Here is a 27,019-nt window from a genome sequence, read left to right as displayed (position 1 = left end):
TTTCCAAAAAGAAGAACCGGCTCCAAGCTACAAAATATTTAAAGAACATGTGACATTGTTGGTTGGTGCTAATGCAACTAGAAATTACAGATTAAATTATTGGCAAATCAAAAACACACCACCTGCTTTTACAGGTGTTCAAAACCTTCAAGTAATATACAAAAACCAGTACAATAATTATTTTACAACTTAGGTTAGAAATACCACAAAATTACAGACAAAACTAGTAAAGTTCTTTTGATATTAGATAATACACCCACTTAACCTTTAGCAGGCTGCTTAGAAATAGCGGATAAAAAATTCAAAGTTCTGTTTTTACCTCTCAATAATACATAAATTATTTAACCCATTAAATATTAGAATATGTGGTATCTAAGAATTTTTTTTTATTTTCCCATTATCCAAATCTCTGAATATCGATTCAGCCTTTCAAAGATCAATCTGAATAATCGGCATTACACTAACTTGTAAGCTTTATATATATATATTTTTTAAATCCAAAGAGAATAAATACTTATAGAAAATCTTTTTCCATGAAAAACAATTAAAAGAATGGTTACTCAATGATCAATTTTTTTTAATCTTTAAAAGAATTTGAAAATACGAGGGTTACTTTTTTTCAAGATCCGATCGGTCACGAAATAAAAACCACAGTAAAAATAAAACATTTTTTATTTGTAACAAGTACTTACATAGTTACGCTATTTCTCTACATAGTCGCCACTCCGATTTAGACATTTGTCGTAGCGTGGTACCAACTTTTCAATACCCTCGTCATAGAACGGAGCTGCCTGTGTTTTCAGCCACGTTTCTGCGCTGGTCTGCAGCTCGATGTCTGTGCCAAAATGTTGTCCTCCCAGCCAGCGTTTCACAAAGTGAAACACTGGCTGGGAGACAACTTTGTGAAAAAGCCAAAATTCAGAATAAGCAGAGAGGAATGTCCAAAATAGGATGACTTAGCTTATTTCATTACATAACATAAGTGCTTTCGCAAATTTGATTTTTATCAAAGCTGTATACACTATATGTATATACGAGTATTAAAAAACCATCAAAAACTTGCAATCCATGGTAGGAGATGTTTTCATACCTACCACCCATTCAATTACAATTTTATGTTAAAAAAATATTTTTAAACTAATTACATTTTTTTTTAATTTTTAAATTAAATTTAACTTATCATACTTAAAAAACATACAAAAATTAAACCTTTTAATTAAATTTAAAATTATAATCCCAAAAAGAGATAGAAACATAAAATATAAAAATGTTAAAAACAAAAAAAAAATATATAAAAAATTGTTTAAAATTACAAAGATCAATTAAATAAAATTAAAATATTTTAAACAATTTTTTATATATTTTTAAAATGTTTATATTTTATGTTTTTAAATTAGAAGTTAAATTTAATTTAAAAATTAAAAAAAAATTGAATTGGTTTGTAAATATTTTTAACATAAAATTATAATAAAAAAAGGGAGTCTGACAAGGATGTTCCCTATCCCTGTTACTTTTTAATTTTTACATAGAACTAGCAGTTAATGAAGTTAAAGAACAATTTAGATCCAGAGTAATAGTACATGGTGAAAAGATAAGATGCTACAATTTGCTGATGATATTCATTCACGTTGAGAGTAAAAAGGATTTAGAAGAAACAATGAACAGCATGGATGAAGTCCTACGCAAGAACTACGGAAATGAAATGACTGGCACTAGATAGGGAATCTTGCATCAAACCAGTCAAATGACTGAAGACAAAAAAAAAACAGTAACAATAGGCTTAAGCTCACAATTACCAATGAATGGTGAATGAATTTTGTAGTGTGCAAAAAATGGCATGCATAATCGTCGGCATTCAAACATGCACCTCCGGATGACAGGCCAAGTTGCTAACACACAGCTATGGAGATTGTCAGATAATGCACAGGAACATAATGCACATGTTTCCATTCCCTGATTGTGACTATAGTCCCTACAGCCAAGAGATGAATATTAGTGTGTAAGGAATTTTCATGATAGTTCCATTGAAGATTTTTTTTAATAACATTCACACAGGCATTATTTGATTATTAAATTACTATCAAAATGCCCAACTTCTACCTAAAAAAAAAGCTAAATTCTGATTCTACAAGGGTAAACCATAAGTATAGAGGGTAAATATAAGCGGGATTTTATTTTATTTTTTATATTTATTTATTGAAAAATAAAGGCAAATATAATTTACTTATCTACATAGTTTCCTGCTTTAGAAATATATTTTTTCTAACGAGAAGGAGGAAGAAAGATTTTTATTGCAGCATCTAGAATAAAGTTGGTTGCATTAGGAGCAAATTGCATTCGAATCCTTCCATCATCATCTTCAAATCATTGCCCTCCTGCGCTTCATTAAGCAGCCCAAACAAATGAAAATCACAGGGTAATAGGTCCGGCCGGGCTATAGCAAGGTTGATCAAGGAGTCCAGCGCATTTCTTCTAGTTTTGAGACTGAGCTGCAGTAAGAGGCCTGGCATTGTCATAGAGGAGGATGGCCTCTCAAATCAGTTGGTCTCATTTTTTGCAGTAATATGGAGTTCTCACCTTGTTCAACAGCACAGTAGTAAGCAGGATTGATTGTGCATCATGCAAAAAATCAAAGCACAACATGCCTTACCAGTCAAGTCTTGGCTTTCACTGGAACTGCCTCCAAAATTGGCTTGTTTCAACTGGGAAGTGTAGTGGTAGACCCACATATCGTCGCAGAAGATGATCCGACTCAAAAATGCATCACCTTCTTCGGCAAACCTTGCTGTAAACCTCTGATAAACCTGCAAACATCTCAACTTCTGATCTGCAATCAAAATGTGTGGGACCCATCTGGCACACACTTTATGAACTGTAGGTCATTTGTGATATGATCGCTTGACAGCTCCCATAACTTATTCCGATCTGTTCTGCAATTTCGGATACTCTCACCCGTCGATTGTCATCATCTGTAATGCTGGTCCGAGGATGGTGATCGTGTTCCTGATTTTCTACTCGTTCTCGTCCTTCCTTGATGCCACACAAAGTAATTCTTTATGCCACACAAGTCTTTGACAATGTTAGGTCCCCAAACTGTGCAGTCAATCTCAGGAAAATTTCTGTCGCTTGAACTCCTTCATGAGCAAGAAATTTTATAATTATGCATTGTGCAATGTAGGGATGCACCTGTTACTATGACATCGTAAGCGTTACTGACAAATTGGTTGGGGGTGTGGAATGACCAGCTCTCCCCACTTCTAATGACCCTACCCAAGCATACTAGAAGCACAGGCTTAGTCCTTCCAACCGTTGACAATCGGTAACAAAAATCCCATTTATAATTGATTTACCCTCATACGTAACGTTTCAAAATTAATGCAGAATTTAAATTGTGGACCATCTTTTTCCACAGGGTTGGAGTGTTCTGCAAGGAAGCATTTTTTTAGTAAACATGTTGCAATTAATCAATATGGAGGGCTACACGATGGAGGAGTATGTGAAATCATTATAAATAGATGGAATGTTTTGCTAAGATTTTGTACAAATTGTAAGGCATTTGTGAGAGAACTCAAAATGAAAGAACTGTGAAAAAAATAACTGAAAAATTTGAACAAATAGGTTCAAGAACTGAAGCCATATCACCATTTGAAGCATTGATAATTTATTGATCAGGCTGGAGAATAACCAAGTTTACAGTGATTTTATCATGAAATCATCTTTAATGATGAGGTGCATCTCCACCTCAGTGGGTATGCCAGCAAGCAAAATTGTCACATTTGGGGCTACAGAATCCTCATGTCATTTACGAACTGCCAATGGATATTCATTGAGCGACAGCTTAGTATCAATTTCATACTGTGGAGTGATTGAGCAGCTTTTTTTTTTTTTGAAAATGAAGCTGGAAATACAGCGGCTGTGAATAATGAATGCTAATGTCAAATGATATTATACTTTTTGTAACCTCATTTTGATGCATGGGTTTGGATGACTTGTGGTTCTAGCAGGATGGCACCTCTACCATATGGCATGTGAAACAATCCAGTTTAAAATGTAATGGGCTACTAATCTTGAATAACAAGTGAATCGCCCATAAAAATCAAGCGATTCACACAATATGATTTCTTCCTTTGGGATTTTGCTAAGTCCAAAATTTATTCTGCCATAATAAGAATGATTCCTGAATTGAAATCATAAATTCTAAGAATTATCAATGGCATTGAGTCGTACCTGCACAAAAAATTAATCCAGAACTTTGTTAAGTGAATTCAAGGGTGTCAAATGTATCACAGAGATACCTCTGTCAGATAGCCTCTCTACATTTAACAACAATTATCTTTTTTTAATAATGTGATGATTTATCAACAAATAATAAATAATTTTTTTTCTAAAATTAATTTTTTCATTTATTTTGGGACACACACACACATGTATATATATATATTGGTTACATCATTCATTCAGTGAAAGTGAACCAAAAATGAGAGTAATAAGGAAATAATAAAGGTAAAAAAAACAATTACCTTGTTAAAGGATTTTAAAGTTATTGCTTTTATATAAGCTCCATTCTCCATGAGAATAATTATGCAAATTTTTTTGTGATAAACTTAATAACTAAAGATCATTGACAAGATTACAAGATAAACATTTTTTAGAGAAATTATTCTTACAACTTGTGCATTTTCTTTCATTATTTAATTTTTTTAGACACAAATATCAGATAATTTTGTAAGCTTACATGTCTTTCAAGATTTTGTACCAAAAATCAGAAAAAAATTGTTTTTGAGACAATTACAAAAAATTAATCCCTTTTTTTCTCTTCCAATATGCTCACACCATGCCTGACTGGGATTCAAACCCGGGACTTCCAGTTGTAAGTCCGACAAGGGACCAAAGACATCTATGAATAGTTAAAATGTGATGATGGTGAGCCCAGTTGCTAATGAAAGAAAGAAATCTTTAAACCTATTGAAAGCAATCATGAAGAGTATAATGATGGACCATTAAAGCAAATAGTTTTGCAAGTATTAAATTTTTACTCGATAACACTTACAACCACAAAGAAAATCTATAAAGTAGAAAAACTGATGTTACATAAAGTGTAATTATGTATTATTGAAAAGAATGAATCTGGTAGAAAGAAACAAAAGACACTTGTCAATTATTGTTTTAAATATGTTTAATTTTAACCTACTATACAAGACAAAAAATGTTAATTTCAAACAAGCCTTCTTAGGTTCATTTACTAACATAATTCAATAGTAGTTCATAGTCTTTTGAGTTTATTATAACTTATAAATTAAAAAAAAAAAAAACGCATGTTTAATTTTACTGTTTATTAAATAAATTTATATTACATAAATCCTTGGCAAAGCTAATAAATACATAATTGAATTTATTTGTATAGTGTTAGGCCGCATATGTTAATTGTTATATAGATTATCTACTTATGATTCTGTGTTACCCACGAACCGTTCACCCACAATTACCACAGATAATCAGGAGCTTTCTATACAATATGCTAATCATTCCCAGTTGAGTTAAAAAAAAAAATTAAACTGAATAACTTCTTGGAGAATAACACATTTCAGTTAGTTGAAATTTACAATCGCACTTTTACTTAAAACTGTTTAATAATTTTTTTAAAATGATTAATTCACTGCATAAGTTACGTGTGGAAATAAAAGAAAATTTTGTTTGTGTGTATCACAGCATACTGGACCAGAATTCAAACCTTTTAGATGAACAGCAAAGATATTACCAATCTACAACGGAGATCAGCAATTGTTCTGTGATGACAGAAGATCGAGTATCATCTCATTTGGGACAAAATAATATTAAAAAGAAAATCATAAAAGAACAGCAATATTGAACTTTAAAAAATTTCTTTGAATATATAAATAATACCTTATTTTTTTTAAAAGATGAAGTGCTTTAGTTTTCTTAATTAAGCTCTTTAAAGGATCATGCTTGTAATCGAAGAAAAAGCTGTTACTAATTGTTAAGCACAATTAAAACCAAAATGAAGCTGAAATAATTTTTAAGATTTTCACACTATGATACTTATTCAGACTAAACATGAAACAGTACAAATGGTAGCGGTAAAGAAAGTGTTTACATTACAAATAGATCATAATGCTGCAAACACAACGGTCTTGAGTCTAAAATCAGTCCCAGACTAGTGTAAATAAAGAAATGAAGAAAATAGAAATTTGTAATTTAGAATAGATATAGAGCTTTACATCAAAATTTTGTTTTACTGCTACATGGATTTTGGCTAGCTGTTCTAAACAAGACACTTATGCAAATTTTTATTGTCAATTCAATAATTTTCTTATTAAATTTTTTTTCTTTACTTTTAGTGTGTGTCTGTCACAACGGAACCACTGAACACAAATATATAAGGTCTTCAAAAAAAAAAAAACTTTTCTGAGATTTGTGGTGTATTGAAATAATGAACAGCATTTCAAAAGATTGTCAAAAAGTTACATTATCTTTTAATATAAGCATAGCTTATTTCCTCATCCTCCTTTACATCTTTCCAGTGTTTTTTATATATATCACTTATGTTTAAAAAAAATGTATGTTTTTAATGGTTTACAAAACCATTTTTTTAAATATTGGTGTTGACTTGTTTCAGTAACTGATATAATTTAAAAATTTTACATAAATATGCTGAATAAAGTAAATGACCACCATTAATTTCACTGACAACTTATTTCAATTTGTTCTTTTTTTAATCATCAAATTTATTTTTACTTTTAATTTTACATAACTGAAAATGATTCCTTTAAATGAAAGTACAAAATTCTGTTAATACTAAAATACAAAAAACCTTTTTTGAAGTATAATTTCACAGCTAATATTAATAAGAAATCATAATAACATTATTTAAGATTTCCACTTAATTAAAAAATAATATTACAATAATAAATAACAAAATTGATGTTAACAGTAATTTAGTAAAATTCAATAAAATAATGTAATTAAGTGGTTGTGCTTATTATCAAATGTGTGATAAACTATACAAATCAATATAATTTGAAAGTATTGCATAAATTCAACTTATACAGTAGCATCTGGAATATACTGAATATAATTCTTACAAGAATCAGAGACTAACTGCAGTTGTTTTTGCTGGAAATTTTTGTGGCGCCCTGTAACTGTGATAAAAACTTAGTTTTTGAATTGATACATGAAAAACATTGGTATATTTCAGTCGTAAAAATTTGGTAAATATGTTACAATTTTAATTATATTATAAATAACAACACATTTGTAAAACTGTATAAAAGTCGTCCATTAATTATGCAAGCATGAGGATGGAATAATTTTTCAAAATCTCACATATCAAACATTTCGGGGAAGGGATCTAAAATATTCCTATGTAAGATTCCCGATATTAAAAAATTAATAATAGACCTTAGTTCATTTTTATTAAAAAAAGTATTTAAGAATTCCCAACTTAAAAAAATTTAAAGCAATATTACAGGTCAGAAGTACCTAAAAAACTTATTTGTATATAAATTAATGTTACACTTTTTACTTAAAAAAATTTTTGTTAAAAAAATCTTTACATACATACAGAGTTATTTAAATAGAAGGGACAGCTTTTAAATATTTATCTCTAACAAAAACCAATAGATAAGATAAAGACACATATAACATCACTGAATAGAGAAAAGTTCAATGTTTTAAGTACCATTCAATGCCCAGACCAACGCTGTAGTATGCAAAGAGTGAACCCATTGTTTCAGTGCAGCGTGCATTTAATTGTAAGTTCAACAAAGAGCCGCCTTATCATAAACAGATTTTCAATTGGTACAGGAAATTCATAGATGGTTGCATATGCAAAGAGAAAAATACTAGTTGTCCTCATACATCAGATGAAAATGTTGATCGTATCCCAACTACTTTCAAACGTAGTCCTAAGAAATTAACAAACAGAGGAAGGAGAGAACTTGGAATTCTGCAACCAACAGAATACTGTGTGCTTAAAAATGTCCACAACTCAAGACATATATGTTGCAGTTACTTCAGGTATTGCAGGACGATGACACAATTCCAGGACAGTGGATTGGAAGAGCTGGGCAACGTGATCTTGTTCATCTTAAGTGGCCTCCAAGGTCACCAGATCTTACCCCTTGCGATTCTTATCTGTCAGGGTACATAAAAGGCAGTGTGTTGTATGTACCAACTGTCTGCTACTCTACAAGATATGCAAAATCAAATTTTTGCAACAGTGAATTCAATAACCCGGGACCACTTAATTTGTGTATGGCAAGGAATGGACTACCAATTCGACATTTATTGCATAACAAATAGTGCTCATGTTGAATGCATAAAATAAAACTCTGAAATTTCCTCTATTGGTGATGTATTATATGAGTCTCTATCGTTATTCATTAGAAATAAACATTTAAAATCTGCTCCTTCTTTTTGAATAACACTATATAAAAAAAAAAAAAAAAAAAAATATATATATATATATTTATAAATGTTATATTGGAATGTAGTTTACTTTACTTTCCCAATTTGATAATAATAATAAACAAATTAATGCTAACTAAATATTACAAGTAAATAATTAATTAATTAACATAAATACTTGTCTAATATTACAATTTTATTAAAAATAAATAGTTGGAAATCTTTAATTTTTCTTTTTTCAAAAAATATTTCTTTATTCCTTACTTTGTATTTATTTAATCTTATTCTTTATGTATTATATAACAGCTAAAGTAATTTTTTTCTAAAATCAGAGACACAAGGTGGGAAGGAGTATAAACGGCATAATTTTACGCTTATGGACAGCCCCATATTCACTACTTTAAACAATACTCATAAAACTTGTAATTTAAAATTTAAGTATAATCAATAATAATAATAATAACAGTTATAATAATACGAAAAAAAAAAAAACAACACAATATTAAGAAAACTAATATATGTCATGCATATTACACATAAATAAGGTGCAAAAGCTAATTTAAATCTTACGATAACATGATAAAATTTTACAACAATAATATATATAACAAAATTACAATAATTATATTATCATTATTATTATAAATGATAAAACACATAATTATAAAAAATACTACAAAAAATTACTATTAAAAGTCTAAGAGCAACATACAAGTAATTACAACGTAACTTACAATGACAAAAGAAAAACAGAATACAGTTAAATAATTTTTTTTTCAATCCATTTATTTATTTATCTGTTTTTAATTTAACCGTCTATCTCAATTCCATACAGTCAAATCTTCTTAAAATATAAATTAATATTATTTGATATTTGAATAAATTATAAATTAATAAATACATTTTATCTTGTTTTTTCCATCACACCGAACTGTATCAATTATAAAAATAGTTATTTCAAAGTTCCATAATTATCTAAATGAGCAAACTTAATAAAGGAATGCCATTCACAAGGATAATTTACCATAATTTAATATAATGTCATTCAATGATAGTTCAATTATGATTATATACACATTTATCTGGAAAAAAGAAAAAATATTACTAACAACAAAATATTGTTAAAACTTAATAATTATTATTCACGTAATAATAAATAGCCATATAATTTATTTATTTAATCATAAATAAAAATAATTCATTAAATAAAATAAAATTCACAGTGTTTAGAAGGGGTGATCCATTTTTTTAAAGTCCAATGACTTTTTGAAATTGAGATCAAGAAGCAGTGAATGGCTGAGTATTATTATGAAGCAACACAAATAATCCGTCCTGATTTCATATAGAACGTTTTCATATAGTTTTTCGAAATCTGAATAGAAAGTGGAAAATTCATACACATCTACTCTTATAAATTTGTTCAATTACAAACTGCACCAAATTATTAGTAATAGACGGCCGTCCAATAAATATCTTATAATGGTTACCTCATTCTTAAATAACCATATTTTTGGAAAGAAATTGATATATTTTAGTCAAATCTGTAAAATTATGTTTTTATCACATTGAACATTCCTACGTTCCTGATTAATTTCAATTGGTGTTCAAAATAAATTACTCATTTTGTATAACTCGCTAATCAATACTGCTGAAAAAAACAAAACAAAACACTAAGATGAAATAAGTATAATATCCAAACGTCACAAACAACTAAAAACAATGATAAATGTAAAATGTTTTCGGCTCATCTATGTATTATGTAACACACCAATACAGTATTGTAAAAAACTAAATAAATAAGATAAAGCGTTCCTTTTGACTTCGAATGAAACATGATTTCACAGCCAACTCAAAACAACAACAAACGAACAATATTTTTCATATTAATAATGAGCATGATTAAATGTTCTCTAAAAATAAAACATAAACAGTCGTTACATTCAAAGTACTAAATTATTTTTGTTTACCATCTGAATAATAATTGTGATGTCACATGTGGCTTTAAACAACAACAAACAGTCTGCTTGATAGTAATCAAGCAGACTGCCATGTCTGCCATGACAACCAAACATGTGACCAATACAAACATCACTATGACAGTGATGAAATTTTGCCAAATCATCTTTCTCGCATAAAATGAGATTGATGAAAAATCACGTCCTTTTAGCACAAAACTTAACCTGATAAAAAATTCTTAAGTGGTCTTCAAAGTGTTAATATACTGTCTAATCTATCTTATTCCACTCCATGACTTGCTGTTTAATAAACTTGCTTTTTAATAAAATTCACAAGCAGGATCCATAATTCAGTTGTAGGTTCTTATATAATTTAAAAAATTCTTAACTAACCATAAACTAGTTGCTGGCAGCTAATTTAAAACAGATATTAATATTCCTCACCTGTATTTCAGGCAATTTAATAATTTTTTTTTAAATTTCAGGAAAATAAATGGCAATATATAATATTATAAGCGAGTTCTATTTTTATATTAATGTAAAAAAACTATGTAGAATAAGCAAGAAAAGCATCTGTAAATACAATACTTTGGTATTCAGAAAAGTAAAGAAATTAATATAACAAAAATGTAAGATATTATTTTTTATTGTTGGGCAGTGTTAATGCATTTGACAGGGTTTTCTTTTTGCTTGATGAATTAATTCACCACAAAAAATTTTAAGGTTGTGTATGAGAATACGAAAATGGAATTTTATACATTATTAAAAAATGCTATATTTGATCAAGATTTGAACCCAAGATCCCTGAATGAAAAGCCAAAATGCTACCATTCTGCTATGGATATCAGCACTTGTATGACATTTTGAGTTTACCAAGCTTCAATCACCGTTATGTATAATTATTAAAATAGCTGTATCGATTTCAAATCCTACCAAATGCGAGGTACAACAACCAATTAAGCTCTTTTTTTTAATAAGGAGAAACTGCTGATAAAATTCACTTATGTTATTTCTGTATTAACAAATATATTATGAATCAAGAAATTTATGTAATGAATTTAAAACTGTATTAGTGATGTTCATGGTGAGGAAAATAGTGGAAGATGATGAAATGTTGAAAATGAAATCATAAAGAGAACTGAAGAAAAGTATTATGGTCAAAGGTACTTACTGTTTGCACAGTTTTTCTTAAAAATAATTCCCAAAAAAGAATGACATATAGTCATTAGAATAATTGAGTGACTAGTGCTAGCATCTTTCATGAATTAAGAGAATGAAAAATTTCTAGACCAGATCATCTGACAGCAGATGAACATGACTACATCAACAACTGAAAACAAGTTCAGATAACTGAAAATTATTATCCATCCCAGACATATACTACATACAGTTAAGGCAGTAAACAGCCAATTATGATGAATCCAATAAAAAAGTGGGGTTACATATTATCAGTACAACTATTTACTTTTTGTAAATTATGTTTTGTAACATTTGTGGTCTTGTAATATATCAAACGTCTTTGCATATTCATAGTTAGAAGGCTACTGACACTCGGGAGATTATTTTTTGTCTTGCATCTATTTTTTGAAAGACAATAATTTAAAAGACCTAAAAACACTAGTTTCTTTTGTATCTTTAAGTGCAGTCTCAGTTACCAGAGCTATCTTAATGAACTGTAAATACAGGAAGAGATCTGGTGCAGCAAAATATTTTATCATATATACTCCACGGTTTTTAAGGGCAACTGGCTGAATTTTTGCTTATTTATAACAATATTTACTGTCATTTTGCAAAAGTGTAACCACAATAAAACTCACAGCCAGAATGATGACAAGGGAAAATTCTGGTTACGACAAAAAAATATTTTCTTTTTTTTATTTAAAAAATTAGTAAATAGTACTGCTGTTTGGAGCAAACTATACATTAAACTTTCTTTGAACCAGTCAAATTAAATCCAAAACTGTTTCTGATATTCTATAGGGGTTTTTCTTTTTCTGTTTAGCCTCCAGAATCATCATAAGGTATTACTTTACAGGACAAATGAGGATGATATGTATGAATGTAAATGAAGTGTAGTCTTGTACAGTCTCAGGTCAAACATTCCTGAGATGTGTGGTTAATTGAAAACCAACCACCAAAGAACACCAGTATCCGCAATCTAGTATTCAAACCCATATAAAAGTAACTGTCTACTAGGATTTGAATCATAGAACTCTCGACTTCAAAATCAGCTGATTTGCAATGACGAGTTAATCACCAGACCAGCCTGGTGGGCTATTCCTTAGGGGCATTAGGAAATTTCTTGGCCTGACAAAGAAAAACACAAGATTTTTCAAATGTTTTATTTATCACTTTGAAGTACAGATCACACGTGATTTTTGGAGCAACAACCCAAGACACATGTGCAGGTACATTATTTGGTGAAAAAGTACTTTCTTTTTGCCCGGATGTAGAGGCATAGCCTGCCCAAATAGCTACTCACAAACCGTTCAGAAGGGAAGTGTAATACTTCCTAGCCAGTCTTTTTCCAGATAGTCTATGAACACCACACCACAATAATTCCAAAAACCACAGTCATGTCTTTTTCTGGTGATTGAACCACTCTCACTTTCTCTGGCACAGTTTCATCTGCTCTCACCGACTGGAATGGTATTTCATCTATTGTTATAAAATATCATAAAACTCGGGAGGAATTGTGTTTAAGGTCTTAACACTCTTGAGTCAAGTGTTTTTTTGGTTGACTGTAAACAAATGCAGTAGTGATTGAGCAGAAAAACTCTTTCATTCCCAAAACATCAGGTAAAATGTAGTGGTCATGGTCTGTCAAGATATTTGCAATATTAGCAAGATCACATATCTTCAGTCTGTGATCATTAAATCCACAGCATTATGGATTTTTGTGACGATTTCATTAGCCTAAGTGGTTTTTGGATGTCCTGACTGTTCATTTTGGATCTTTGTAAAACTATGTTAAATTCAAGCAGACCCTCTTTTTACCATCAAAAATATATGGGAGAGAATCCTTTAAAGTAGAATCTAACTCTTTTTGTATGTTTGTTGGGGTAAAACTTTTAAAACAAAGTACTTTATAACAGCTCAAATTTTAATTTTATCCATTTATCAGAAAATGTCAAAACTTGTTTGCTATGCTCAATCGTATAACAATCGTAATAACAAATACAAGCAACTAAACACACACGTGTCAAGAAAAATATACTTGATTGGTCATACTTGCAACATCTATGTGTCAGGAACTTCCCAAATGAACTGGCAACACATTCAAGTTAATGTCTTTCAATTGACTGACTTTTTTCTTTTGTAATTAAATTCACCAGTTTACTGCTAAATAACTGCTCCCCTATTAGATATCAAAGCGACTGACAACCTTGACTAAAATATAACTCTCTATAATCATCCAATTACCAGCTAAAATTTTACCCTTCCGTAAAAAGGCCCTGTTAAAGGGCTAATCTTTACTACAATTGACCCCCTTACATATCCTCATTGATAAAAGTGATTTATGAAGAAATCATATATGGAAACCTTTATTTAGCTCATAACTGCAATTTATTACTTTACAGTGTGCTTGATTGCTCCCAAAATTTATAGAGAATTTTGATAATTTTTCTTTTCCCTTCATAAAGTTATTAACAATTTGTGTTTCAGTCGTCTAACCGGGTTCAACAGTAAGCAATAATTCACTTTTTAGAAGTAATTCTCTTTTCATCCCGCTAATAGAGAAAATAAAATCTCTGTAGTAACTTTTAAAAATTAAGATCATAAAGTTTTCTGATCAGGGAAGCCAATTGAATAAAATTAATACATAGTAAAGTTGCCATTTGCTTTCAATTTTACCAAAACGGTGGAATCTTTTAATGTCACTGGACGCTAAGTCGACATAACTTTTTAAAACATGATGACCACTGTTGTACATTTTTACATTTTATATAACGACTTACATACGATGAATGAGTTTTAATCTTTTTCTTTTAAGAATAATATAAAAGTTTTTTGAGTTCCTGAAGATGGATTTTGTATCCGAAAGTACTTGAACACATATAACAAAGTTGTTGGTAAGTGGTTTTTATAAATTATTATTATTGTATAATCATACCAACAGGCCATGTTTGATAAAATTATTATAAATAAATATAAACTTATCAGTAATAAGCTACCAGGTAATGCGAAACTAAAATTAAAACTAAAACTAAAATTAAGCAAAAAGTCAAACAAACAGTAACAGTCATACTTAACATCAATTAATTAAGTTAAACAATAACACAATATTTACAACATTTAAATAAAATTAAATATCTAAAACACAATTTTTACCATTAAATTAATAATTTACACATATTAAAAAGAAGAAGAGAAAGCAACATTATATAAAAAGAACCATGAAAAGTAACATGATACATCACATATAATTAAAGCTTCTCGTGTTTAAATCGATGCATATTAAAACTGAAAAATAATATTAAAATAACAATTGAATACATTGATAGACTGGAAAATTTTTTAATAAATAAATATAAAAAACTGCTTAATCAGTTAGAAACAAAGAGAATAATTAACAGTTTTTTAATGAATGACACAGAATATACCAGGTATTTCAAACCATTAGGACTCGGCTGTCAATGACAATATGTATCATATACGACAAAAACAAATGCAAAATGAAATCAATTTATACTAAATCTAGACTGGAAATGGTTATAGTTTCACAAATATAAGTATCTAAAATGATGTACATACTAATGGATAAATATATACGGTATATATTCAAAGATCATGGATAAAAAGTTTGATATATTATTCATGAAAATTATTTTTTTTTTAAATTTAAGAGATAAATATTCAAATCATATTTATTAATTTAATTACATGTAAGGTTTTCCTCCTTAATTTTTCCATTAATTATTATGTACCATTTCTCTAAAAACTTTTGGTAATTCATTTTAAATTACCTCATACTAATTTTTATACTCTTACTAATCAATTTTACGATATTCTCAAATTATTTTAATTACTTTTTTAAATATTTTCTATAATATAATGAATTTAATCTGCATTTTCTAAAAAAAAAAAAAAAAAAACTTATTCAATAATGTTTCAAGTTATGATTTTCAATATTTCATTTTTACAATTTTTGAAAAAATTAATTTCCTGTACCTTATATCAGTTTCATTTGTCTCAGGATTCTGTCTTCAGCCACTCTCCTAAGATGCTAAAACCTCTGTATCTTACACAACTTACTCCCAATTCCTTCCTTACTTCAACATTTCTTATTTCTTTCTCTTCTTGTTATTCCCATTATACCTCTAAAAATTTCATTTTCCCTGCCTGTAGACAACTTCAATCTTGTTCTGTCATTGTTCAAGCTTAAGCTCCGAATGTAATTATAGGGACATAATATAATTTACAAATTATTAACTTTGCCTTCCGTGATACATTTCTATCCCAAACCAAATCTGTAAAAATTTGTCACAAGAATTTGTTTTCCTCCTTTCTTCAATCAAACAGTTACTTCACTTTCTAGCATTTCATCTGCTGGCAGACTAGAACCCAAATAATTAAATCTGTCAACAACATTCAGTGGTGTTCACTAAAACATAATTCTAGTTCCCTTTTCCTTGCCACAACTCTGTACCATTCCTCCAAACATTTCTGCCTTCTTCCTCATCACTCCTACACCATTGTATCATCCATAAAAACCATTGTTCTAATGTCTAAATCCAATCTCTGTTTAACTCTTCTGATGATTCTTTCCATAACCGTATTAAACAGTATATCAAACAACACACGTCCTTGTTTAAATCCAATTTTCACATCAACGCAGTCAGTATTCTTGTTCTACACACTTATGTTCAGTACATCTCTTGCATCCAGTTTTACAAATGCCTCTTCTACATCTACTTCTACCAGACTTTCCCATACCGATTATCTTTTAACTGAATCATATATTTTCTCAATATAAACACCAAAATTAATATGTTACCATAATTGCACATCCTTTCACAAAATTACCTTGCAGCGTAGATAAGATCAACTGTAATCCTTTGAAGCCTGAAACTATATTGTCCCTCATTCAAGAGTTCTATCTGTAGTTTCCTTAATTCTATATAAAATAACTTATTTAACAAATTTTACCATCTGGACCATTAAAGTTATCTCCATATCATTTTTACATTATTTTCTATTTTTTGGTAAAGTTTTACCATCTATTAGATGGTAAAATCTTATCATTTCACTTCTAGTATCTGTTGAGTTTCAAATTCGTTTAAAGATTCAAGTTTAAAATTTTTTTAAGTTAAAGTTTATAACTTTTAAAGACCAAAGAAGGTGTAGCAATGCATATCAACAGGACCTGCTACTTTATCATTTCTACATTCACCCCATCTAGTCTAGGTACTTTTCTAATCTGAAGATTATATTATATTCCTTATTACCTCTTCCACTTCTTTACAACTTAGAGCAATCATCTTTCCTGTTGCTGTGACCCCTCTCCCCTTTCTAATTTATCAAATACTTATTTAAATAATTAATAAAGTAGGCTTGTCAAATTTAATTTATCTCCTCTGGGTTTTTGAAATTCTTCCATCATCTAACTCCATTTGAGTTTCCCCTCCATTGGTATGTTCTTTGCCTTTATCACAGCATGAAACATCTTTGTACTTCCATTTACATCCACTTCTAACCTCTGAGTAAACTTCTCCCAAGATTTTCTCTTTTCCATTGCCACTATTCTCTTGCATTTCCTCTCTTTTTCCTGTGGTACATTTCCTTATCCTTCTTATTCTTAAACCACTTTCTTAGCCAGAAAGTCAGACTCTGTGTATCCAAGGAAATCAGTACCTCTTTTAAATTCTACAAGACATATTAATTGTTTTATTTTATATTGACACTCACATGTTTTGTCATACGATTACAATTAGATGTTTTTGAACCTTTCCCAACAAATGCCTTTATACAAATGCAATACATTTAGTTTATTGTTAGAGATTGATATATTGTATAGTAGTAAAGGCTGGATATAATGCCAAAAAATAATTCTTTTGATAGTTCTCCTGAATCTATTTGATTTACAAATTATATAGTGAATAAGAGATAATGATCAAATAAATTATATTCAAGCGAAAAAGATAAAAAAAAGTGTAGTTAAACATAATGAGAAAGTAAATAGAAATGGTATTGTAGGTAAAATACTATAAAAAAACACAAATTTTATTGGTAATGAAGTAAATCTCCAATCTTGCCAATCTCCATGGCGAAGTACCAGCATCTCGACCTTTCATCTGGGGGTCCCAGGTTTGAATCCTGATCAGGCATACCATTTTTCATACACTATAAACTTCCATTTCATATTCCCATACACAAGCTTCAAGCTTATATGGTGAATTCAAAAAAAACCAGTTACTTCCCAAAAATACAAATCCCAGCAAGTCAAATAAACTCAAAATTTTTAATAAATTTTTAGACGATAATTTAAGACACGAGTATAAGCAGGCCAAAAAAGGTAAAATACTACTTGGCTCAGACTAAATGAATGGGTGTTTGTAACTCCAGAAGAAATAAAAATATGCTTTTTTTAATTATCATTAATGATTTTCAATATCTGAAAACTTTTGTTCAATTTTGGAAAAATCATGTTGAGAATGATTTTATCAACGATTGTTTTGAAAAATATTGCTAGAACACGAATTATTCGTGCTTCTAATACAAATTAGAATTAGAATACGTTTTTTCAGTCTCTGTATTTTATTTTGCGATTCCATGTATCAAAAAATATTGTACAATGACAATTCAAAAAGTGTGTCAACCCTAGGTGATAATAACCGTAGGTTAAGTAATACAATTTTCATTCCTACATAATTCATTTAAATACACTGACAAAAATGCATAATCAACATAGTTCAATAAAATGTATTACAAAACATCTCCAAAAATATAAGCACGTTTGTTTTGTTCTGAAAAAACTCATTTTCATCTTTATAATGTTAATGTTAAACCCGTAATGTCTAAACCTGTTAAGATGGAAAAAAAAAAAATTAGCTGACTGCTTCCTCCATTGTACTCCAGGCAAAATACTTTTGCAGAACACTCTTTAAGAGTTCATTAATTTATACAAGAATAATAACCATAAAATATTTCAATTTTTAAGTTATGTTATACAAACCTCTGTGAAATTATACACACATCTGAACAAAGAAAAAATATTTAAAATAACTTTTTCAGCCAAACCAAAAATTACTAGATGAGAATTTTCAAAGTAATGAACAAGCAGTATTAACATCCCTTTTTTTCTATAATAAGATAAAAAATTTCATAAAATCTTCATAAACATTACAAATGCTACACAAAATAAACATAATTAAAACATTTATTTACCTGTTAATTAAAAAATATAGATACATATGGACAATAAAAATAATAATTGATCAATAAAAAGCAATGAAATAGTTTTAATCAAACAAATTTAAAAAAAACCATCTCGAACGGCTTCTTTCATTTGACTCTTCTGATGGTGGTTGCTGTATAACACCATTACTTGGCAAAATACCTAAAAAAAATTTGTTTTTATTAGAAAATAACATTTTATAAAGAAACACAATCTTTTATCAACAAGTTCAGAATCAGTATTATGATAGTTTCTAAAACAAAACTTAAAGCATAAGAGAAACCAAAATGAAAGTAAAGGAAACTCCAATTATAGAATTTTTCAATAGAAAAGGCAGTATAATTTTTTATAAAAATTCCAGTTTAGTTTTTCTTTTTTACTTTATAATGAAGTGCATGTATAAATTAAATTTTCTGAGCAATTTTATACCCTGTGATGATTAAACTATTATTTTCTAACATTACATCAAACAGTTCCATTGGAACATGGATAACACCACAACTACCATGTGCTCCTCAGATTCATGTAATATTTTTGATCATCTGGATAGAATACCAAAATAACTGTTTTCGTGGAACACAACTCAATACTTTGGATTATAAGAATAAGCCTTATTTATTATCTTTCGCCAATTATAATAAATTGCTGAGTCATTTAAATAAATAATCTTCTCAACACTTTATTTAAGATATAATTAAAAAACTTTCTTTTTACAGAAATAATATAATATTATTAATGAATTTTTAAAGAATACTAATTAAAAGATTTAAAAAAATACTGAATTTTCCACACTCACTCAACATGAATAAACATGATAAAATAATTCTCATTAACACCTTCTAAATTGTTAATTATTTTTTACTTATTTTTCTATCAACATAAACTTTAGCATTATTTCATATGATTATATTTAAAACAATTAATATAAACTTTAATGACATCCATTTTTTATCTTATAGTTACACTATTATTAACATTCCATGTTACTGCTCTGATCAAAATTTTACCAAATGATCTACCCAGGCAAATGCTGAGAAAGTTCTACTTTTTATTTAGGGTAGCATATAGACTCATTTTTGATGTGACCTTTATAAAGCATTATTACCAGTCAAAATAAAATTTAATTATTTATAAAAGATGGAATATTAATCCTCTATTTTTTTATATAATACTAGCTGACCCGGCAATACTTCGCTATTGTTAGATTTGAGTATATACAGATTAAATGAAAGTTTGAAAAAACATTAAAAAACTGAATATTACGGAATATCATAAAATTTAGCCTTTCCTTTTTTTCCCCCTCTTTCCTCCTCGAATCTTTATCCCTTCACCGCTCTTTCTTTTTTCTCTTCTTACCTTTTTCGCAAAAATATTTCTTTTCACATATCTAATATATATTCTGAATATGAAGCAAATCAGACTATAAATACAATTTTCTGAATTATCTCAACCACAGTGTCACCTAGCGGGTCCAAATTAATTCAGAAACCTTGCGGGCATGTACACAACTCACAAAAGTTTTATCGCAATTGAATGAATGGTATAGGAACAGATATGGGGCAAACAAACAAACACATTTATATATATATATGTACTTGCAGACCCAGCAATGTTTTGATATTGCTAGATCTGGGTATATATATATTATATATATATATATATAGATTAAATAAACACAATTGAAAGTTTGATAAAACATTAAAAACTGAACATTACAGAATTCAAAAAATTTTAATTTCACTTTATCCCTTTTTCACCCTTTTATTTTCCCCCTATTTCCCTCTAGCTTTTCCCCATTTCCCCACTTCTCCTTTTACCTTTTCCTCTATTTCCTTTCTTTTTTCTTTTTCCCTTTTCCCTATTTCCCATTTTAATTTTTTCCCATTTTCCCTACTTACCTTTTTCCCAAGTGTAAATCGGTCCAGTAGTTTTTTAGTCTATAGCGGACACATTCACAAACATAGTCTTTTATATATATATCAGAAGAAAGTCTGTTTGTATATTTGTTTATTTTGTAAATATCTCAACACCGGCACCACCTAGCAAGTATAATTTTTGCAAAAAAATATTTCTTTTCAGGTAATTAATATATATTCTGAGTATGAGCTAAATCGGACCATAAATACAATTTTTTGAATTATCTCGATCCCAGCGCCACCTAGCGGATCCAAACTAATTCAGAAACCTTCACGAGCATGCGCACAACAACTCACCAAAGTTTCATTGCAATCGGACGAAAGGTATAGGAACACATATGGGAAAACAAACATTCATTTTTATATATATATATATATATATATATATTTATATTTATATATATATATATATATAAGATTTTTCATTTTGTTTTGTAGATTAAACAATTTCTTTTCATAATTTAAAGAAAAGAAAATAATTTATTTAAGTTATGAGTTATTTTTTCAATTATAAAACCTTAACCAACTAATCAATACTTAAATGTGAAAAGCATGTCCATGCACTGTTTGGTTTGAATGGTAGAATTGGGTAAGCTGTTAGGATTAATTATTAGTATTATGTTTACTACTCTAGGTACTTAATGAAGCTATAAGGTACTTCAGAAAATTGTTAATTTTATTGCTACAGTTAGTTTTTTCTTTTAAATTCTGTTTTTTTTTTATTAGATTTCAATAATTTTTTAATATTCTTTATTTATATGTTTTATTTACCTTAAATTTTCTGTAGAAATTGTTCTTAAACTTTAAAAAACATTTTTTTTAATACTTTCATTTGATGAAATTCTTTCTTTCCTGACTTTTTCTGACAATCAGGATTTTTATTGTCTTTATCTTTGTAATGATTTCTGGATTAATTTGTTCAATATAACATATATTTAAGAATTATCTCAGAAATAACTTATATTTTGTCAATATTCTTTAAGAATTTTTAATAATATTAAAGTTACACATGTAATTAGGATACTTCATGACTTAGTTTTTTTTAATACAACGTTATAAATATTTTCAATATCGGTTACTGTATTTACTCGAATCTAAGCCGCATTATAAATTTTCAAAAGTTTTTGTGAAAAAGGTTAGTAAATAAAAATAAGAATAATAATATTTATTTACAAAGAATTTTTTAGAAAAAAAAAAAAAGAATTACTTATTTCAAAGGATTGTACAAAAAAAAGTAGATAATTTGTTAAGCCAATTAGTAAAAATAACATTTTAATTTAAATAAAAAGTGCAACATATAAAATAATTCTACATAGGTTAATTAAGATTGAATAAATATTAATTAACACCCGATAAATGCTTACTTTCACTAACACTACTATAGTGTCAATGTCATCAATGTCCCATGTTAGGTCTTCTTCTTCTGTTCCATCGATGGAACTTGTGATGCTACATTTTTTAAAGGAGTACGATATTATTTCAGTTGGTATTTTATTCCAGCGATAGAAACCCATTCTGATATTGTTGAAGAACTTGCCTTTTTTTACTTTTCCAGTAGTTAGAGGATAGTTTGCTGAATATAACCAGTTTTTGTATTCTTTTCTTACTTGATTTTTAAAAGCCTTCAAAATGCAAACATCAAGTAGCTAAAGGGGCAGGTCAAGTTGCCCAGAATTATCACAATTTTTTTTCTGTAATTTATTGTTCAATAAATCTGCAAAATGTCTTTTAAATGCATCTATTACAAGCATGTTTTTAGATTTTCGGGGAGTTTCTGGTCTTCTGTTCCTGACAGCATTTACAAGTCATCCATAATTTGTGAAATCATCCAACCATTCTTGTGGGTACACATTGTCACATCACATCACATTGGGAAATTTTATATTTTAGATATTGCTTTCCTACTTAACACATTTGCTGCGGTACGGCACATATATGTGCCATAATATGGAGTTGCTGTGTATGCTTGTCTTCATTTTCAGTGCGGATTGTTAAGTTATTTAACTTTATTCTCAGGCTGTATGGGTCTCATTGCTGCTACATTGTACTTGACAACCATGCGTTACGGCACATAATGTGCTGTTTGTAATAAATATTTTATTTTTATTTAAAAATATTTTTTTAAAATGATTTTATAGTCTATGATATCTCTCAGAAAACATGTGAACTAACTCTAGGTGAAACAGTTCTTTTATACATGCTCTTATTTAGCGCCTATTTATAATAAGTCAAAATAAATCAATTTAATAATTTGGATGATATTTACAAGAAAGCGAATAAACATTTTATATGAAGTGATTCAGACCCAATTATCTGAAAATAAATTTTATGTTCATCTACTGTTTATATTATTAAAATATAAATTTAAATGGATGTTTCTTTAAATAAAAATATTTCAACATGTATTTAATTTAGGAATAATAAGTTGACAAATCAAAACAGTGAGAAATGGATTAGGTGATGTAATACAATTAATTTGATTTACAAATAAAAACCAGCATTTATAAGATTAAGTAATATTATGAATGTTTTATTAAATAATTTACTGAACAACTTGTGATAAAAATATATGAAAAGGAAATAAAATTGTAAGAAAGAGATTAAAAAGCAATGTGATATGCGGTACAGCACAAATGTACACCGAATGAAAATCCGAGGTTAAACAGTTCAGCATAGAGAGTAAATCTGTACAAAAACTACATGCACAGTACAAAACCTCAGGATGGGCCAATATGCGCTTCACCACATAGTGGATAATTACTAAACGGCAACGTAGGTGCAATACAGCAAGATGGTTAAGTTCCCTATTTTATCCACTGCAGAGAAAGTTTTTATATAATTTCTGTGCATCAGCTGTAGCTGTAATACAAAGCATCACACTTACATGTTGTTTTTTGTATCCTGGAGCAACTGGTAAACTTCTTTTTCACTTTTTGTAAAGATACTGTATAATTACTTGTCATATCAATGTAAAGGAGGGTAGAGGAGCATTATAATTCATGATGTGTGAGTTTACCATGATATCTAATGTATGTCACTAAAATTGTTGAACTTTGTGGCAGTTCTCTATCCTGTTCTTTTTTTCACATGTGAAATCAACTTTCTTTTTATACTGGCTTCACAGTGAACTCTTTTTGATGGCATTGTTAGTACACTGATAATATTGACAAAAATATGGATGATAAAAGATCAAATAGCAAAAAAATGGAAACAGGTAAGTACACAAAACTAAGCTTTAAGATAGACTAAATAAGTACTGATGTTTACCACAGGGCAATGCTATTTTCCAGATATTACTAAAAAACTAACAGATTGTTAACCGTTAAACAAAATCAATGGTTTCATTTTTGTCCCTTCCTTGCACTAATGATCCCGTTAGTATTCTGAAAAACGTCTTGACTAAGAAAATAGATTAAAACTATTAATTTTCAATGAAATTAACTCAGGGGAGAGGACGTTTCTATTTTCAATTAGTCTTTTTTAAATGATAATGTTAAATTGTAATAATGTACAATACTTAAGGAATTAGAAAACAAATAATCAAAAGAATTTTTAAAAATCTTTAACTTTTTCTTAATTAAAAAAAAAATATTTCAGGTCCCATCCAATTTTTTTTATACTTAAAAGAGGAGAAAAAGTGCGGCTTAGATTCAAGCAAATACGGCATTATCAAAATTTATAATTATATATATAATTTTAATGCTTTATATACTAACTATTTCCTGGGACTACATTACTCTCATCAAGTTGATTAGATAATGTGCTAAGAAAACCCGTATTTGTAGCTGTAGTTGCATCAGTTTCAATATCAGATACATGTGAATTAACAGATGAATTTGATGTAGTATTTACATAATCACTATTTGTACTAGCAGATGAAAATGAGTGGCGACGCCATAATGGTGGACCCTGTCTCATTAGAGGATTCTCCTGGAAAAAAAGTTTAGTTATTGAAATTCAATCTGTTGATCGACATGATAAAATGAAATAAATGTAAAAACTAAATAGAAAAAATTAATGAACAACTCATTTTATAAATAGATAAAATATTTTTAAAAGATCTTTTTATGATCTTTTACAGTCAGTTAATCAATAATATTCCAGGCAGCACTGTTATCACAAGCTGTGCTTCTATACAAGGAAAAACTTGTGTAAAAGGCACGAAGTTAATTTTTTCTTCAAAATTGAATTTTTATATAACTTTTCATGTTTTTTTTTCCAGATATATAAAGTACTATCTCCTACAATTACTAATAAGCTATGTAGCCAGTAAGAAAGGGCACTCAGTGCCATTATAGTACTAAGGTAAAGAGCATAAGTGGATATTCACTTTGTGGAGATAGTGTACATGAATTGACTAGAGGTAAATATGGCCATTTATTTCACGTTATTTGACATTTTTCAAGCACCAAGTCCAAAATTAGATGTTAGTAAAGAACCATTTTGTTAAAGTGTATCTATACAAAAGTAAAACACTGGAAAAAATAACTTTTACATTTCTTTTGCCTTCAGAGTGCCACCCATTTCATAGAAGCTTATGACACAAATGAAGTGAAAGACTTTCCAGTCGAACAAAATAAATAATTTGATACGTAATCAACATTTAACAAAAAAAAAAAATCTGATTTGGACACCACATGACTTCTTAGTTCACCTATTAAATTACATATACATATTTTTTGCTGCACTTCATTTAAACTTATTTCTTTGAAAGTGAGATATGATCCTCCAATTCGTTGATAAAGTGGACAGTTACACGATTGCATCAGGGTGAACATCATATTTTTTTGTGGTGTCCATATCAGCATTTTATATTAGTTTATATATTAATTTTGTTTCATGTCGCACAAGTAGTTATGTGGTGTAAGTGAGAACGTGTCAAGATTCGTAACCATACACACATCGGTTCGAATCTGACTTCAGTACATATATTTTTTTCCCTTTTTTTTTTTAATTTAAAAATATTGATTTATTAATAATTGTTAACCTCTGTAAAAATTTTTGAATTAAAATGAAAAGTACATAAAATTTTATTTCACTAATAACTTCTGATTTTTTTCATATCCTTTGATTCAATCAGAGGTTAAAAAAAAAAAATTAAGTCATATTTGAACCTATGTGCCTTCCCTTTGTAAGATCCAAATATTTCATTAATTAAAATTTTATTTGGCTATACTCTGGAATCAATGAAAATAGATACCACTTATGACATATCGTTAAAAATCTCTAAATGAGGGCTTATTACTGCAATTAAGAAAAATTAAGTTCAAAATCCAAATTTTTTGGACACAATCAAAAGGGGAGATGCACAACTAGATGTTAGAACAGTCCTAAATTCAAAATTTCAACATTCTATGGCTTATCATTTTTGAGTTATGCAAGATACATGCATACATACGTACATACAGACAGGGATTCAGGGATGGTCAAAATCGATATTTCTGTTTAAATCTGAAAGTGACATTTTTCACGAATAAAATACTTCCTTTACTTTGTACAAGGAAGTAATAAAAAAATTATTTTTAATATTTAGATTAATTTTGATGACTTCTGTTAATTTAGTGTTAATTTTATTTTTTTATAAATGAATGTGAAGATTGTTGACATGGATTGCATGAGTAAATATTAAAACTTCAAAATATTTTACTGATATTTTCATGTATTTTTTAATTATTAAATTTCATTTCAATGCGTCAAAATTCTTGAAATCACTTTTTAATATTTTAAACTTTTGTAAATACTTTTTAACATATGTTAGTTAAATTATTTTTTTTTATTATTAATATGAAGATTTTATTACTTTTATACAAATAATTTTACCTTACCATACCTTACAAATTTTCAGTTTATATTAGAAAAACATAAAACTTTTACAGTTTAAAATACTTTCTACGTCGACTAATTCTTAAATGTTCAAAGATATGTTATTAATATATTACAATTTTTTATTATTATTAAAAAATATGATATAATACAAAATAAAATAAGTAAAAAAATTAAGATACATAATTCAAAATCTATAAGAGAATTTAAGATTCTTCAATGTTGGAAGAAAAAGGGACGAAAGATTTAAACAGTACATAATGTAAAAATGAGGTCATTTTGGATCAGTTATATTGTAATGCTGTTCAATTCTCAATATAACTTCTTGGCCACTGTTTTGCTCTTTGGTTTTAAATAAACTACATATCATGGTCTAGGAATCCAGAAGTGTAAGAATCACTTTCTCTGTGAATGGAGTTCATGTCCTCCTAAGAACCCAGTATAAATAAATTGGTACAAGATATGCAGAATATCATATGAATCACTCAACTAATTGATGA

At 28.5% G+C, this 27,019-nt stretch overlaps 1 protein-coding gene across 5 annotated transcripts in view; it reads right to left on the bottom strand.

The window, feature by feature from the left end:
- Positions 1–5,158: 5,158 nt before the first annotated feature.
- LOC142333437 (E3 ubiquitin-protein ligase RNF13-like) overlaps positions 5,159–27,019 on the bottom strand; it is a 114,959-nt gene continuing 93,098 nt past the window's right edge. For 3 of the 5 annotated variants that reach the window (XM_075380534.1, XM_075380530.1, XM_075380533.1), the window contains exons 9-11: positions 24,413–24,626; positions 18,771–18,942; positions 5,159–9,509 (exon numbers count right to left, since the gene is read on the bottom strand). In XM_075380534.1, the coding sequence (XP_075236649.1) occupies positions 18,845–18,942; positions 24,413–24,626 (312 nt within the window). In that variant the 3' untranslated portion in view covers positions 5,159–9,509; positions 18,771–18,844. Of the gene's footprint in view, positions 9,510–9,531; positions 10,076–18,770; positions 18,943–24,412; positions 24,627–27,019 lie in introns of those variants that run through there. The other 2 variants (XM_075380532.1, XM_075380531.1) reach the window with 2 other exon arrangements.

Source organism: Lycorma delicatula, chromosome 12 (assembly GCF_047948215.1).
Source record: "Lycorma delicatula isolate Av1 chromosome 12, ASM4794821v1, whole genome shotgun sequence".
Classification (NCBI taxonomy): domain Eukaryota; kingdom Metazoa; phylum Arthropoda; class Insecta; order Hemiptera; family Fulgoridae; genus Lycorma; species Lycorma delicatula.
This window is presented reverse-complemented; position numbering and strand designations above follow the sequence as displayed.